Source organism: Podarcis gaigeae, assembly GCF_964106915.1.
Source record: "Podarcis gaigeae genome assembly, chromosome: 3".
NCBI lineage: Eukaryota > Metazoa > Chordata > Lepidosauria > Squamata > Lacertidae > Podarcis > Podarcis gaigeae.
In genome coordinates this window covers 102,554,078-102,568,729 of record NC_139680.1, presented here as the reverse complement: position 1 = coordinate 102,568,729, position 14,652 = coordinate 102,554,078, and the positions used below count along the sequence as shown (strand labels likewise).

Below are 14,652 nucleotides of genomic sequence, written 5' to 3'. Positions count from 1 at the left end.
GCACGGAAATGCCATTTACCTTCCCACTGGAGCGGTACCTATTTATCTACTTGCACTGGTGTGCTTTCGAACTGCTAGATTGGCAGGTGCTGGGGCAGAGCGGTGGGAGCTCACCCTTTGTGGGGATTCGAACCGCCAATCTTGGGCAAGCCCAAGAGGCTCAGTGGTTTAGACCAAAGCGCCAACCACATCCCTAATAATAATAATACTCTTAGAACAAGGATGGGGACCTTCCAGGTGTCGCTGGATGCCGACTCCCATGAGCCCTGGCCAACATGACCAAGGGCTGGGAATGAGGGGAGTTGTAACCAGCACATCTGGAGGGCCTGTGGTTCCTCAACTCTACTTTAGGATTCCGGCGGACTTACCTGAGAACGTAGTTGACACAGATGATGCACTGAGGTTGCAGGTTGCGTGTATTGTAGATGACCGTTCCTTGGGTCTCTAGCCACACGTACCCACCATGCTTGGCCAGCATGCGGTACTGCCCAGTGACCACTTGACCTTTTGCGCACACTTTGGGGGGGGGGAGAAGGGAGGAAACAAATAGGAATGACCAAGTCAAAATATTGCCAGGTGCATTAACATGACTTTATAAATAGCCCCTTTCACAGAAAAAAACTCCCAGCCCTCTCAGTTAAAACTACAAAAATACATGCTGCAATAGATCTGTTGGTCTTAGAGAGTATCTCGTGGTTTGCTCTTGCTGCAGCAGCCCAAGAAAGCTGTCCCAATACCATTTCATACTCTTTTTCAAATCTAAGTAGGGCTTTCTGCATCCTGTGATTTTGTGAGCGTGCCACAAAAATACACACAGAAATATTGTGTGCAGGTATGAGATTCCTGATAACCTGTTATTTCTTTGGGTGTTTTTTTGTTTTGTTTTTAAATTAAAAGCAAGTTTTTCGCCCATATGGCTGACAAGCGCTACTTAGAACATGCCTGCTGAACCAGTGAGGAGTTGATTCTCAGAATGAGGATAGTGTTCCAGTGGCCTATAGCTCTTACTGTCAGAAAGCTTATCCTGATGTTTTAAGTCAGAATCTCTTTTCTTGCAACTTGGAAGTCGTGAACTCTTTTCAAGGAAAAATCCACACTCCTTGCTCCATCCACTTTGGCCTCTGGTTCTGGCCCCAGTCAGCATGTGACCCTTGGGAAGTTACCCAGAACAGAATATGGCCCCTGGATTGAAAATGGATTCCCACCCCTTGTTTAGACCGTAGGAGCTGCTAACTTTGGCTGCTCCTATTACCCTTTCCTGTATGGCTGCTCACAGAAATGCTTTCAAAGTGCTGTGAAGCCACTGGAGGTGATGGCAGAGACGCACACTTTGCTTGCCTTAACTGCTGCATTAAGGATGTTCAAAGGGGACAACACAGCAGCCAGAACGTCTGGAGGGCTGGTGGGGGTTAGGAAAAAAGACATCATCTCCACCCACCCACCACGGGCGCCCATCTGTCACTGCAACTGATTTATATCATTCTAATTGCCTTAACTATACATCGCTTTAATTGCCATTCGCTGTAAACCGCCTTGGGAGCTGTTAGGGTTGAAAAAGCCGGGTCTGTGGAAAAAAAAGCCCTTGATGCTTTGTAGGAAGATTAAATGTCTGTGCTATCTAAATTGCAACAACTCCTTCCCAGCTCCTAGTCTCTCGATGAAGCATCATTTGGGCTGCAAATGGGTTGTTTGACTTGAAACACCCAGCCCCACCTTGTATTTAGACTGCCTTGTAAAGTAAAGGTAAAGGTAAAGGGACCCCTGACCATTAGGTCCAGTCATGACCGATGCTGGGGTTGCGGTGCTCATCTCACTTTATTGGCTGAGGGAGCCGGAGTACGAGGGAGCCGGGAGTCATGTGGCCAGCATGACTAAGCTGCTTCTGGCGAACCACAGCAGTGCACGGAAATGCTGTTTACCTTCCCACCAGAGTGGTACCTATTTATCTACTTGAACTTTGACATGCTTTCAAACTGCTAGGTTGGCAGGAGCAGGGACCGAGCAACGGGAGCTCACCCCGTCGCGGGGATTCGAACCGCCGACCTTCTGATCGGCAAGTCCTAGGCTCTGTGGTTTAACCCACAGTGCCACCCGCATCCCTTGCCTTGTAAAGTAGGGTTGCCATATTTCAAAAAGTGAAAATGAGGAAACAGTTTTTGAGCTTTTTTTTTAAAGGAGGTTCGCCAAAAGAAATCAACATTTCCAACATGGATTGCCACACCCCCAGATTTTCCTGCACATTTTAACCAATTTTCGGAAATTCCACCCAGGCAATGTTTCCGATGGGTGAATGCCGGATACGTCTGGGAAATTTTGGATGTACGGCAGCCCTATTATAAGAATCTTGAACATGAAATCTTTGGCTTCTGGTACCATCGTAGGAAATGGTGGGTTAGGATTCTGGTTGAGGGCTGCTCCACACCAGAGCAAAATGTGGCCTGTCTCCCCTTTAACATAGAGGCATCCACATGACATTCTCACCATCCCAGTGTTCTCCAGACCTTCTCCCCTTCAAACGCTGGGTTTTTTGATCCTCCGAATGTGCAAAACAGAAAGGATTTTTAAAACCCTGCATTTAAAGGGGGGAAAGCTCCACATTTTTCTCCGGTGTGGACAAGCCCTGAGAGACAGTGACAGAAGCAAACAGGCTGCCTATGATGCAGAAATGACCATTTTTTGGTATACAGCATGAATCATCTACAAAGTGCTTCTATGATGTATTTTACTTCACCTCCCTTTTCCTTGTCAGCAAAGGTTTTGCATTAAAAATCACCCTACTCTTAATTTACTTTAGACTACTACATTTTGATTACCAGATTACTTGTGTGGCATGCATGTGTGAGGAATATCAAAAGGTTTTGTCTGAAAATTGTTTTAGAAAATTATGTTCTGCAGTGTCTGCGAAACATTATTATATATGGGCCTCCTAATAATCAACTTGCAACGAAGAGTCCTAATGAGAGTTGCCTGTTACATTATCAAAAAGCTTGTTACTGCTTTCATCATTAAAAAAATAAAATAAAATCACATTATGTTCTGTTACAAAGAGTGGCTTGTACTCTTCATTTAAAATCACACTGTGTGTGTGTGTGTGTGTGTCCGTGTCCAGCAGCTATTTGAATCAGCTGTATTATTCTTAACTTATCAGTCGCTTGTTACCTAAAAGGTCTCTAAGCAACTAATAATAATAATAATAATAATAATAATAATAAATTTATACCCCACCCATCTAGCTGGGTTTCCCCAGCCACTCTGGGCGGCTTCCAGCAAAAGATTAAAAAAATCAAATATTAAAAGCTTCCCTAAAGAGGGCTGCCTTCAGGTGTCTTCTAAAAGTCAGATAGTTTATTTCTTTGACATCTGGTGGGAGGGCATTCCACAGGGTGGGTGCCACTACCAAGAAGGCCCTCTGCCTGTACAGTGGTGCCTCGCAAGACGAAATTAATTCGTTCCGCAAGTCTTTTCGTCTTGCGAGTTTTTTGTCTTGCGAAGCACGGTTTCCCATAGGAATGCATTGAAAATCAATCAATGCGTTCCTATGGAAACCACCTTCAGACCAGGTCCGGGGACAGTCTGTCCCCTGACCTCTTCTGAAGGCCGGCGGGGGGCGAAAGTCTTTGCTCCCCCCCGCCTGCTTTCAAAAGCCGTCCGGGATAGCGGGAAGCGCTTCCCTGTTATCCCGGACTGCTTTTAAAATGCTGGCGGTGGGGAGCAAAGCCTTTCGGCCCCCGCCGGCCTTCCTGGACCTCTTCTGAAGGCCGGAGGGGGGGGAAAGGCTTTGCTCCCCACCGCTAGCATTTAAAAGAGGTCCCCGGAGATTTCCCTATGGGCTTTCTTCTTGCGAAGCAAGCCCATAGGGAAATTCGTTTTGCGAAGCGCCTCCAAAACGGAAAACCCTTTCGTCTAGCGGGTTTTTCGTCTTGCGAGGCGTTCGTCTTGCGGGGCACCACTGTACTTACATTTGTACTGTGGTATACATTATACCATGGGGGGGGGAGAACATTTACATATAGAATGTTAACTTTTTCATGCAACATACAAAAAAGCCACACACACCCAGTAACAACCCTAGGAAGCTTTCACAAAACTGTAGATTTAGAAGGAACTCCCCCGCCCCCCCCAGCTCATCTATTCCAACCCCCCACAATGAAGGAATCACAGCTAAAGCATTCATGACAGATGACCATCCAACCTCTGCTTAAAAACTCCAAGCCAGGAGAGTCCACAGCCTCCTGAGGGAGACCGTTCCACTGTCAAGTGGCTCTTACTGTCAAAAAGTTCTTCCTGATGTTTAGTCGGAATCTCCTTTCTTGTAACTTGAAGCCATTGGTTTGAGTTCTACCCTCCGGAGCAGGAGAAAACCAGCTTGCTCCATCTTCCATGTGACAGCCCTTTAGATATTTGAAGATGGCTATCGTATCTCCTCTCAATCTCCTCTTTTCCAGGCTAAACACACCCAACTCCCGCGACTGTTCCTCATAAGGCTTGGTTTCCAGACCCTTTATATCTTTGGTCACCTTCCTCTGCACACCTTCCAGCTTGTCCATATCCTTCGTAAATTGTGGTGCCCAGAACTGGACTTGGTGTGATCTCACCAAGGCAGAATGTTGTTGTTGTTTAGTCGTTTAGTCGTGTCCGACTCTTCGTGACCCAATGGACCAGAGCACACCAGGCACTCCTGTCTTCCACTGCCTCCCGCAGTTTGGTCAAACTCATGTTGGTAGCTTTGAGAACACTGTCCAACCATCTCATCCTCTGTCTTCCCCTTCTCCTTGTGCTCTCCATCTTTCCCAACATCAGGGTCTTTTCCAGGGAGTCTTCTCTTCGCATGAGGTGGCCAAAGTATTGGAGTCTCAGCTTCACAATCTGTCCTTCCAGTGAGCACTCAGGGCTGATTTCCTTCAGAATGGAGAGGTTTGATCTTCTTGCAGTCCATGGGACTCTCCAGAGTCTCCTTTGGAACTCCCTGCTTATTGGCATCAGGCACACAACTTCACTGTGTCCTGTTTAAAGCAGTTTTATTTAGGCAAGCCCATCCAGGCTTTTTAGCTACTCTTGATCTCCACCATGCTTTGAATATTTTAAAGTTTTTAAATGCTTTATTTAAATTGCTTCAATATTATTATTTTTTTAGGAACAAAGCAGCATATATGTTTTGTTAAATGCACAAAATAAATAAAAGATACTGCTATTCTGAACAGTTTAAAGACCACAAAGAAGTCTTTGGTTAAACAGTTTACTAAAGAATTTCAACTGGCTCTCCATTGAAATGAATGGCAAGATTCAGTGGGAACAGGAACAGATCCAAATCATTCTAAAATATTAATGATGGAATATAATTAATCTCTTGCTATAGTTCTACAGTGTATCGTCAGGGCACATTATGCAATAAGACAAAGACTTTGTTTCCTTTCCCTCCCTCTCTCTTCCCTGCTCCATAGGTTGCAGGGAGTGATCTATGCCAAATCTGCCAAATTAAACCCTATTATCGCCTCTGATGACTACCAATTAAGTCTCTTGGAGTGTATAGAATTTTTTATATCCGAAGCCAAGAACGCAAACAATGCTGTAGCTTATTTCAGAACAATGCCATTACCCCATCGCAAGACAATAATACAGGACTTGAAACTTTAAGCAAGCTCTAACTTGGCAGAGGGTTGTGTAGTTTATGGGCAATGTAGATATTTTCATTAATTTGTACACTCCCCACCCCCCTCGTCCCTGTGAACAATCATTTTATTATTTCCCCATTGATGGAGGATTATAGTCTTTCTGTGGGATATAGCAATAATAATATGAACAGCTTGCATTTTAGGATTGAATTTCCATTGTTTTTAGAGTTTCTGTGCTGGTTACCAGCTTGCCCATGGACATACAAGGTTGGCCTCAAACAAATCTCTCTCTCTCTCTCTCTCTCTCTCTCTCTCTCTCTCTCTCCGCATTGATTTCCCACCTGTAAAGTAGTTCAAGAGCCACTTTGTAAGGTTGGTGGAGAGAAAACAATTTTTAAACATACTACATAGAAAAGGTTCAAAGGTTGCAGACCTTCAGACGTTTACCTGGGACTGAATCCCATTGAACTTGGCGAATTGTACATAATGGCAAACATGTGCTATATAAACAACTCAACAATAGGGGAAAAAATCGGCTTGTACAAGGATGTGCCCTTGTACAAATAACTTCACTTCCCTCCATATGGTATCAAGGCGAGATATACATTTGTGTGCATGAATGCTTCTTTCCCTTTTGCTGCTAGCACCTATAGCAGCCTGGAGAACATACCCTGGAGAAGTCCACAAGGAGGGGGCAAGGGAAATAGTCTTCTATTCCAATTGTCCCCTCCCAACAATTAGCATTTAGTGGCCTTTGTAGATTTCATATAGCCATAATGGTTAACAGCAACTGATAGACCTTTCATTCTTGAACTTGTCTAATCCCTCTTCAAATCCATCTAAACTACTTTGGATTATTTTATTGGATGCATAGTTTTGCACGAGGCAAGAGACCTTCCCCATTGTACTTCCCCTGTCCCCATGACAGCGATTTCCAGACTTCTGTACCTGCCACCCACAAAACTCAGTCTCTACCCTCTTCCCTCTTTCCCACTCTTTGCAAACATAGCCAAATTATTAGAAAAACCCTAATAGCAAAATTGCAAAGGGGAAAAAAGAGCAAGGCACATTTGGAAATCAATCTATTCATTTATTCTGGATCATAAGTAGCAGTAGCTCAAATAATTTACATCCCCTTTGAAGGGGAAAAAGTTTATTCAGAATTCGCTTATAGAAATTGCTCCTTCCTTGGAGTTGTGCTGTATTAGCTAGATGGCACTGCTTTACTGTAATGGGGAACATGAGCCTGTGGACATTCCTTTAAATCCATTGCCCTTTGGAGTCGGAACTGTATATTGTGTTTACAGGGTGAGAAGCCTCCATTCTTACATGAGAGCACATTCAAGGATCTTCGCCATCAGAAGATGATCCCACAGCAGTTACCAGGGCCATGTGTGACAGGAACAGCGGCCAGCTCAAAAACTGCATGTCAGATTTCTCAGAAAGGAAGCTCTAGATTGAAGAGATTTATGCCTGTTCCTGAGAATACTGGTAGGCAATGCCCACAAGGAATGTTCCCCAGGCTTTTCACAGGAACTATGTGCCACTCCTGAGACTTAAAGGAAAGCAACCTTGCAAACATGGGGTCTTCTCCTTTGCTCATATAAAAACAAAAGGACCAGGCTATTAGGGAAATGAAAACTTGGGTAACTTGGGAAGGAGAACTGGAGAAGATATTCTATTGTTTGAGGCTAAAGTACAAAACTCTTAAGGTGAGAGGTGTTGGACATTACTTGCATGAAGGAAAATCTGCAACAGAAATACAATCTATGGTAATTCTCAAAGAACTGCAGGCTAAGGCTCACAAATAGTTAGGCTAACTCTGCACTCCTTCCCCAATGCTGTACAAGTTGTGATAAAGAGAATTCATGTTCCAGGAATACCCAGAATAGTCTGGCTTTCTTCATGTGAACACTTCGAGAGTTACACATTTCGTTTCTTGCTAGAGATGAGTGAAAAAAAGCTGACTTGGAATTCCTTTTCCAAGAGATGTCAGGTAGCCAACATACTAGATCTTTTGTAGAAAACAGCTAAGTCCTGACTATTCTCTGCCAAGCTTACCAAACCCGGCTTGTTCTTTAGTGTTAAGTTGTTACAGAAGAAAATGACTGCATGGAATCAGAACATGGGCTCCCTGGCATGAGGCCATTCTGCAGGGTGACAATACATAGCTACAAAGCGATTACATCTATTTTTAGGCATTGTGCAGCATGTTGCAGTGGCAAACAATAGAAAAGGAACTAAGGGGGCAAACAGGAGTGAAAATAGACCGGTGCTTGCTGTAAAATTCTCTCCTACAACTTTGTCTCAGTTTGTGAGATTTGTAAGTGAATGTGTGTATACATTCAATTTACTTGTTGCTTTGAATATGGGAGTGTAATGGCAAGAAGGCAATAAGAGGATCTAGCTGATTTGGTTTGTTATACCAAGTACCGTATTTTTCGCTCTATAAGACACACCAGACCACAAGACGCACCTAGTTTTTGGAGGAGGAAAACAAGAAAAAAAATATTCTGAATCTCAGAAGCCAGAACAGCAAGAGGGATCGCTGCGCAGTGAAAGCAGCAATCCCTCTTGCTGATCTGGCTTCTGGGATAGCTGCGCAGCCTGCATTCGCTCCATAAGATGCACACACATTCCCCTTACTTTTTAGGAGGGAAAAAGTGAGTCTTATAGAGCAAAAAATTCGGTATTTTAATGTGGCCACATGAGATGTTGGCAATCCTGACCTCACTGAGAACTGGCGCTGCCAGTGCTTTATGGGGCCTCATGAAAATCCCTGAGTCCTCCCAGATAGCCATCCCTTGCAGGGGTCTCCATCACTTTCCTCCACACCTGGATTCAAGATCCGACAGGCTGCCTGCCACTCACAGCTGAATTCATAGGAACACAGGAAGCTGCCTTATACTGAGCCCATGAGTTCATTTAATTCAGTATTGTCTACACTGAGTGGCTGCTGCTCTCCTGGCTTCAGGAAAGAGCTTCTGTTGGTGGGACATCAGGGACCAAATTCAGAACCTTTTGCATCGAAACATATACTCTGTCACTGAGCTACAGCCCTTTTCCAGTTCTTCACCTGCCTTCCTGACCCTTTCTTGTTTCTTTGGCTGGGAAGGAGCTCCAAATTCTAGAGGAACTCCAGGAAGGGAAAGTACCTTTCAGTTGCTACTTGCTAGCATTTATTATTGATTGCACCTCATTCTTTCTCTAAAGAGCTTAGGGTAGCACACACAAGGTATGTCCTGACCCAGCAAAACTGAGTTCCCAAAGTATGAAGGAAACAAACAGCAAAAAAAACTTTGTGGACGATCAATTGCAGCATACTTTTGTGTGTGAACCACAACCTACTTCATCAGATGCATAAATTGCTATCCTTGGTTATCGGATGAGTGCATGCATGTGAGAATACCTATATGACCAAATGAATTAACATATCCTTAGTAATAAAATTGCCATTCAAATGTAGCATCTTGCCCTGTGGATTGGCTCCCCACACAAATTTCTCCCAGTGCAACAACATGTCACCACCAACTAAGGAATCTTTTGCAGTGGTGCGGAGAATGTCAGTTAGCATTTCATAGTACAGAAAGTATTGATCTGATGTGTAGAGATCTTTCCTATTCTAATTAATCCAAGAGGGTTCTGGAAGCTTGTCTGTGTGAAAGAAACAAGCAGAAGGTTCATGATGTTTGGGTTATTCCTTCAGAGAAGCTGAGTACAGCTGGTTCTGTTATCTTTTTCTGTCAAGGTCATGCTGACTATAATAGTAAGGCCAGAAGCACCCGGGTTTCACTCTCTGTCTCTCTTTCTGTCTGGTGTAGTGTTCTGTATCTTAACACCTTAGTGTTAAGGTTTTTAGTCTTATTACAAGTTATTGCAAGTTTAAGTTAAGTCTGCAGCAACTGGATTTCTTATGGGCGGTGCCAATCCTGAATGTATTGGATTTGTGACCGTTATGCACATTTGCCTTCAGTAGCAGTAAAGCTCTGCTTTGTGAAATATAATTGCCTCTGGTCTTTTTTTTGGGGGGGGGGAATTCTGTTTATGTTTTTACTCTGCTAACTATACATTGGAATCTGCTCTGCATCAATATGAGTAGAGTTCATGACACAGACTAGAGTGACCATGTGTCCTACTTAACAGAGGACAGTCCTCTGTTTGAACAGCTGTCTGGTTTAAAGGTAAAGAACTGTAAGGAGGGAGAGGAAAATGGTGGCTTGATATTTTCCATCCATTTAGCAGCAACCTCGACAGCAGACTCAGCAGGCCCACAGATCACCTCATCACCTCACTCTTCCCCACTATGGCGAGATGTACCGTACTTCCATTTCAACGATGATTTAAAATTATTTCCAATTCTGCATCCACACATATAAATTTTGCATATGCAAATTTAGCATATGTCCTCTTTTGCATTCTTTTTCGTTGAAGCATAAGCGCCCATCCTTGAGGAGAGAAGCCCTGGGACTGTGGCTAAGGTCTCTGTCCCTTAACCATGATCTGCAGCCCAAGTTTGTCCTATGTTTACAGATCATGCTTAAGGGGAAGAGATTTGAACAATGATCCCAGCTTTGAACAACATGCTGAGCCAAACCTTTGGCACACTGTGCTAAAAGCACCAGGAAGGCGCAGAACTTCTGCGAACTCTTCTCTGGGAGTGAGCATGTTTGCACGGTCCCAATAAGCCATAGCTTGACTTATCATGAGGTGCTTACCAGGCCAGTGTTTGTATGAAAGTGGGCTGAAGCGGCTCATGAGCCTTAGCACCAATTATTTGTGTTGCCCACTGAATAAATAAATAAATATGCAAATCATGCTCCTGCCAAATAAATGCAACCTCACAGCTTTGCAATGTGCTCAATAACACACATTCCTAAGAGAAAATGCAGGTTTAGAATGAGACTCACAGTTCTGATGACTTTTGGTCATATTCTCAGAGTCCAGCGCATGGTAGAATTCATAGGCAGAACGGCCCAGAAGCTCCTCAGGATGGTATCCAACTAATTCAGTGATCCTTCATGAAACAAGCAAACCAACATTTTCATTAGATATTTGGTTTCGAACATTTTTCATTTAGTAGCGTGCCTTCCCAAATTAAAGAAAATCTGAGCTTGTAAGCTTTTATTGGTATTGCCCTGAAGAAGTGTACTTCAGCTTCACTGGGACAAATAAACCTTCTTTCACGCACCTTTGTGATTTCATCTTTCTCTCCCTTTTACGCCCTGATTTAGCATAGGATAGCTTCATACATTCCTACTGAGTGGTGCATTTGGTTGCAACAAGATAGCTCTAAAAGCAGTCGTTTTAGCAATTGCTGATCTAAAACATAACATTAAGAACATACCAGAGCAGCATCCTCTGCTGTAGAGTTTTATCTCAGTGCATCAAAAGCAAATGCACAAGTGTGGACATATCTAGATGGGACTTCTACCTGGGCTGAGCATCTCTTTAAATACCTGGTCCACCACCCCCCACCCCACTTTCTTTTTTGCTGGATTTGCAGGTGCTTCTACATTTGTCTAAGCATATTTGTCCAAGGTTTTAATGTAACTACCTCTACTAGTGTACACAGTTTCAGTTAAGTCCCCGTTAACTATTGCACTAAAATAAACAAACATTCCTGATCACACATGCATACTGATTGCCAGATGACTGCAACATCAAGTGCTGACCTGTGTGTGTGTGTGTGTGTGTGTGTGTATGTGTGTGTATGAGCCATCACCATACACCACAAGACATAACTTTTATGCCTTCCCCATAGATCCAGATATCAGGTTTTGAATAATACAAACACATGCAGGCATAAAATGGCCAAAATTCTACCATACGTTTTTTATAAGATTAGATGCTTCTCAGTAGAGTTTAAGAATCATTTGTCAATATTTACAAGCTGAGCATGGCAGCAAGAACACAAAATGCCCGAAGCCCCAGAGTAGTGCCACACAATGACGACATCAGTGTGTAACTTTGTATTTGATCAGCAAATGATATTTCCATATCCAAACAGTTCCTTGCTAGCAAATCAGGCCTTAAGACTAGAGTGAAAGGGAGGCTGGTCTCCAGTCACAGGTAAGGAATCAGGAATCCTTGTTTAGAGAGCTAACCTGCTGAGGCTAGCCCTGGTACCATTTGACACCTGCATCATTCTAAACCATGGTTAGCTTTAACCGGAGTTTGCAAACTTTGGCAAGCCTGCTATGCTAGCATTTTGCGCACACATAATGAAACAGCAGAGTGAGCTTGAAAAATATAAGGAAGAGAGGAATTTGCAAACAAGGGTGGAAGGAACACATAGTTCACAGAACGGTTGTAACTTTTTAACCATGGTTAAGGCACCAGGAAATGTTGTGTCTCTACTGTGCTATCCGCAACCCATGATTCTGACTGATTTATGTTGATAGAGCAGATTGGAATGGAGCAGAGAGGGGCCCAATTAACTTTTGACTCTTGCTCCTCTTTGGACTTCCATCATTTCTTTAGTTTTGACTCTCTAAATTGGAATTTATAGTTAGGGGTTAGCTCATTGCTTTTGGTATTTCCTTTACTAAAGCGGATATTAAACAAACAAATGCTAGGCAATACGTTAAATGATGGCTTTCCCCCAGCTGCTGCACTTATGCAATAATGTTCCGTAGCATAAATTCGGCAAAGATTTTCACACAGTGACTCCATTCCTTGCGTCACCAATGTGCAAACAAGTACCAGGTTACAAATAAATGCCACTGTGAGGATTTGGCTTCGAAAACGTCAGTTGTGTACAGAGATAATTAGAGAAAAGACCCTATTGTAGCATGTATACTCTATCAGAATGATTGATGTACATTGCTATTAAAATTCAAAGTCCCCACCTTTGATCCTCCTCCTCCACTTTTCAGGATGTTCTTGCTATATTTTGTGCAGTTTTTGTTGTTTCATTTTCACATTTTGTATAGTTTTGATCCTATCTAAGTCAAGAGTCCATACACTAGCTATCTGCAGAACGAAACTGGAGGATGTATTTAAGAACAACTGCAGAATGAAAAGGCTACACCATGCCCCCACCTTTTGAACGACTTTGCTCCCAGTTGACGTTAACCTTACAAAGCCAGGAAATACAACCTCAGAACAAGCACACAGCCTCGTCTGCCTGCAAGCACGTAATTGCCATTATCACTAATGATGGTAACACTGTATTCTCACAAGGATCCTGACTTCTGCGAAGGCTCTTCTACCCCACACACATTTTACGCAGGGTGTTGTTGTTTTTTTAAAGGACACGGAGCACACTGGAACTTGCGTCAGCAGAAAGAAAAAGAAATCAGGCTCCCATCTGTCAGAAGAGCACCCAACTGCGTTGTAATGCATTACATTATCTGAGAGCACATCTCGGGGGTTAGCATCTGTGATGATGGAAGACCGAAACAGAACACAGATCTCCTTCCCCAGCTTAAACTAGGAGGGCAGCACCATAGCTCAGTGGTGGAGAATAAGCTTTGCATGTAAAAGTTCCCAGGTCCAATCCTTGGTCTCTCCATGCAAGGCTGAGAGAGTCTCCTGTTTGAAACCACAGAGTATGTGTAAGCCAACATTCCCAAGCCAGGTGTTCTCAAGATATTTAGGACCTCGACTCCCATCATCCCTGACTCTTGGCTATGTTGGCTTGGGCTGATGGGAGCTGGAGTCCAGAACATCTGGAGGGTACCAGGTTCAGGAAAGGTGGTGGAGGCAGCATTGAGCTAGATGGATCCAGCTCAGCACCTCCTGTTCCCCATGAGTGGGAGACAAGAGGAAGTTCCAAACCCTGTCTTCATTAACTGCTCTTGTCCCCACAATCTAGGGCAGGGATAGTACCTCTGGTGGGGGGACCCGTTGTGTTCCTTCTGGGCCTCGCTCAGCTCTCACCTGTGGCTCCTAGAAGCTGTCAGCATGCGACAGTGGCCACAGCCTGGGGAACGGCCTCAACTGGCTGGCTAAACCAGGGGAAGGTGAATGATGGGTCTTGAGGAACTTCCCTCATCCGAAGCAACGAGAGAAAACCCCCACATTGGCACCAACAAAAACGATTTAGTTAAGCAGCTTTTTCTTTGGAATAGGTTTACACATAATATATTTGGTTACTGACAATTATATCGGAATTAGGATAATAACAAAATACTGTACATTAATGAATGGTGATGTAACAGTATTTTTTTCTTTTTCCATTCTCACTTTCTTTCCTCCCCCACTATCTTTTTATAAATGAAATTCTCTTAATAAAATAATAAATGATTTCTGTAACACTTAGCTACAATTATCTCTAAGTAAAAAGTGGTCAGAGCTATAAAATCAGTCTGCATCAGGGGTGTACTATATCAGTAAACCCATTCTAGAATGACTAGAATAGTAGTTGCTGATGATGTACTAACCAAGCAGTAGGTGGCTAGGATAACTGCATCCTAAATACTGGAATAACTGCACCGATTTTGAGCTTTTGAGCAGTAAAGTGTCAAGAAGGAATGCTGAACTTCCTTCATTTTTCTCTGTAACTTAAACACAACATTAAGCACTTACTACTGACTGCCCCTGCCATGGCGAACCAGTGCGTTTTTAATCCATTACTTTTCTTTCAATCTGTGCTTTACTTCCTCAATGCAACATCAACCTCGAAAAGTTCACACCCCAGAATTACCTCTTGCGGTACATGTGTCCTGCGAAAATGTCATGTTCAGCTGGATCAGATGTAATCTTGGATTACAAGGTCTCATGCATTAGGGAAAGAGGTGTTCTGTTGCCTTTTCACTGAGGCCTACTAAGAGGTAGGCACGCAGCTATTTAGATGCTAAATGTCAAGGGAACAGTGTTTATTCTCTTAAAACAGCAGGTAATGAGGAAAGCAGGGAAATTCTAAACCTGACCTATACGAGATTGAAATATTATCCAGGGATTAAGGTTTTTAAAACAGCTACTTTTGAAAACTGGATAAACCATTCATATGCCGATAAGCTTTTAGCAGAACTGCCTTAATAACACACATGACCCTGCCAATTTTTGTAAAGCGAAATATGCATTTGGTTCTTCACTC

The 14,652-nt window shown here is 43.3% G+C and overlaps 1 protein-coding gene across 6 annotated transcripts in view; it reads right to left on the bottom strand.

Moving 5' to 3' along the window:
• The window catches only part of EPAS1 (endothelial PAS domain protein 1), a 131,509-nt gene that overhangs the window by 20,410 nt on the left and 96,447 nt on the right, over positions 1-14,652 (bottom strand). For all 6 annotated transcript variants that reach the window (XR_014562737.1, XR_014562738.1, XR_014562739.1 and 3 more), the window contains 2 exons: positions 10,520-10,626; positions 369-516 (listed from right to left, as the gene is read on the bottom strand). Coding sequence is in view for 2 of the 6 variants with exons in the window: in XM_083733240.1 (XP_083589366.1) it covers positions 369-516; positions 10,520-10,626 (255 nt within the window). In the remaining 4 variants the exon portion in view is untranslated. The remainder of the gene's footprint in view (positions 1-368; positions 517-10,519; positions 10,627-14,652) is intronic.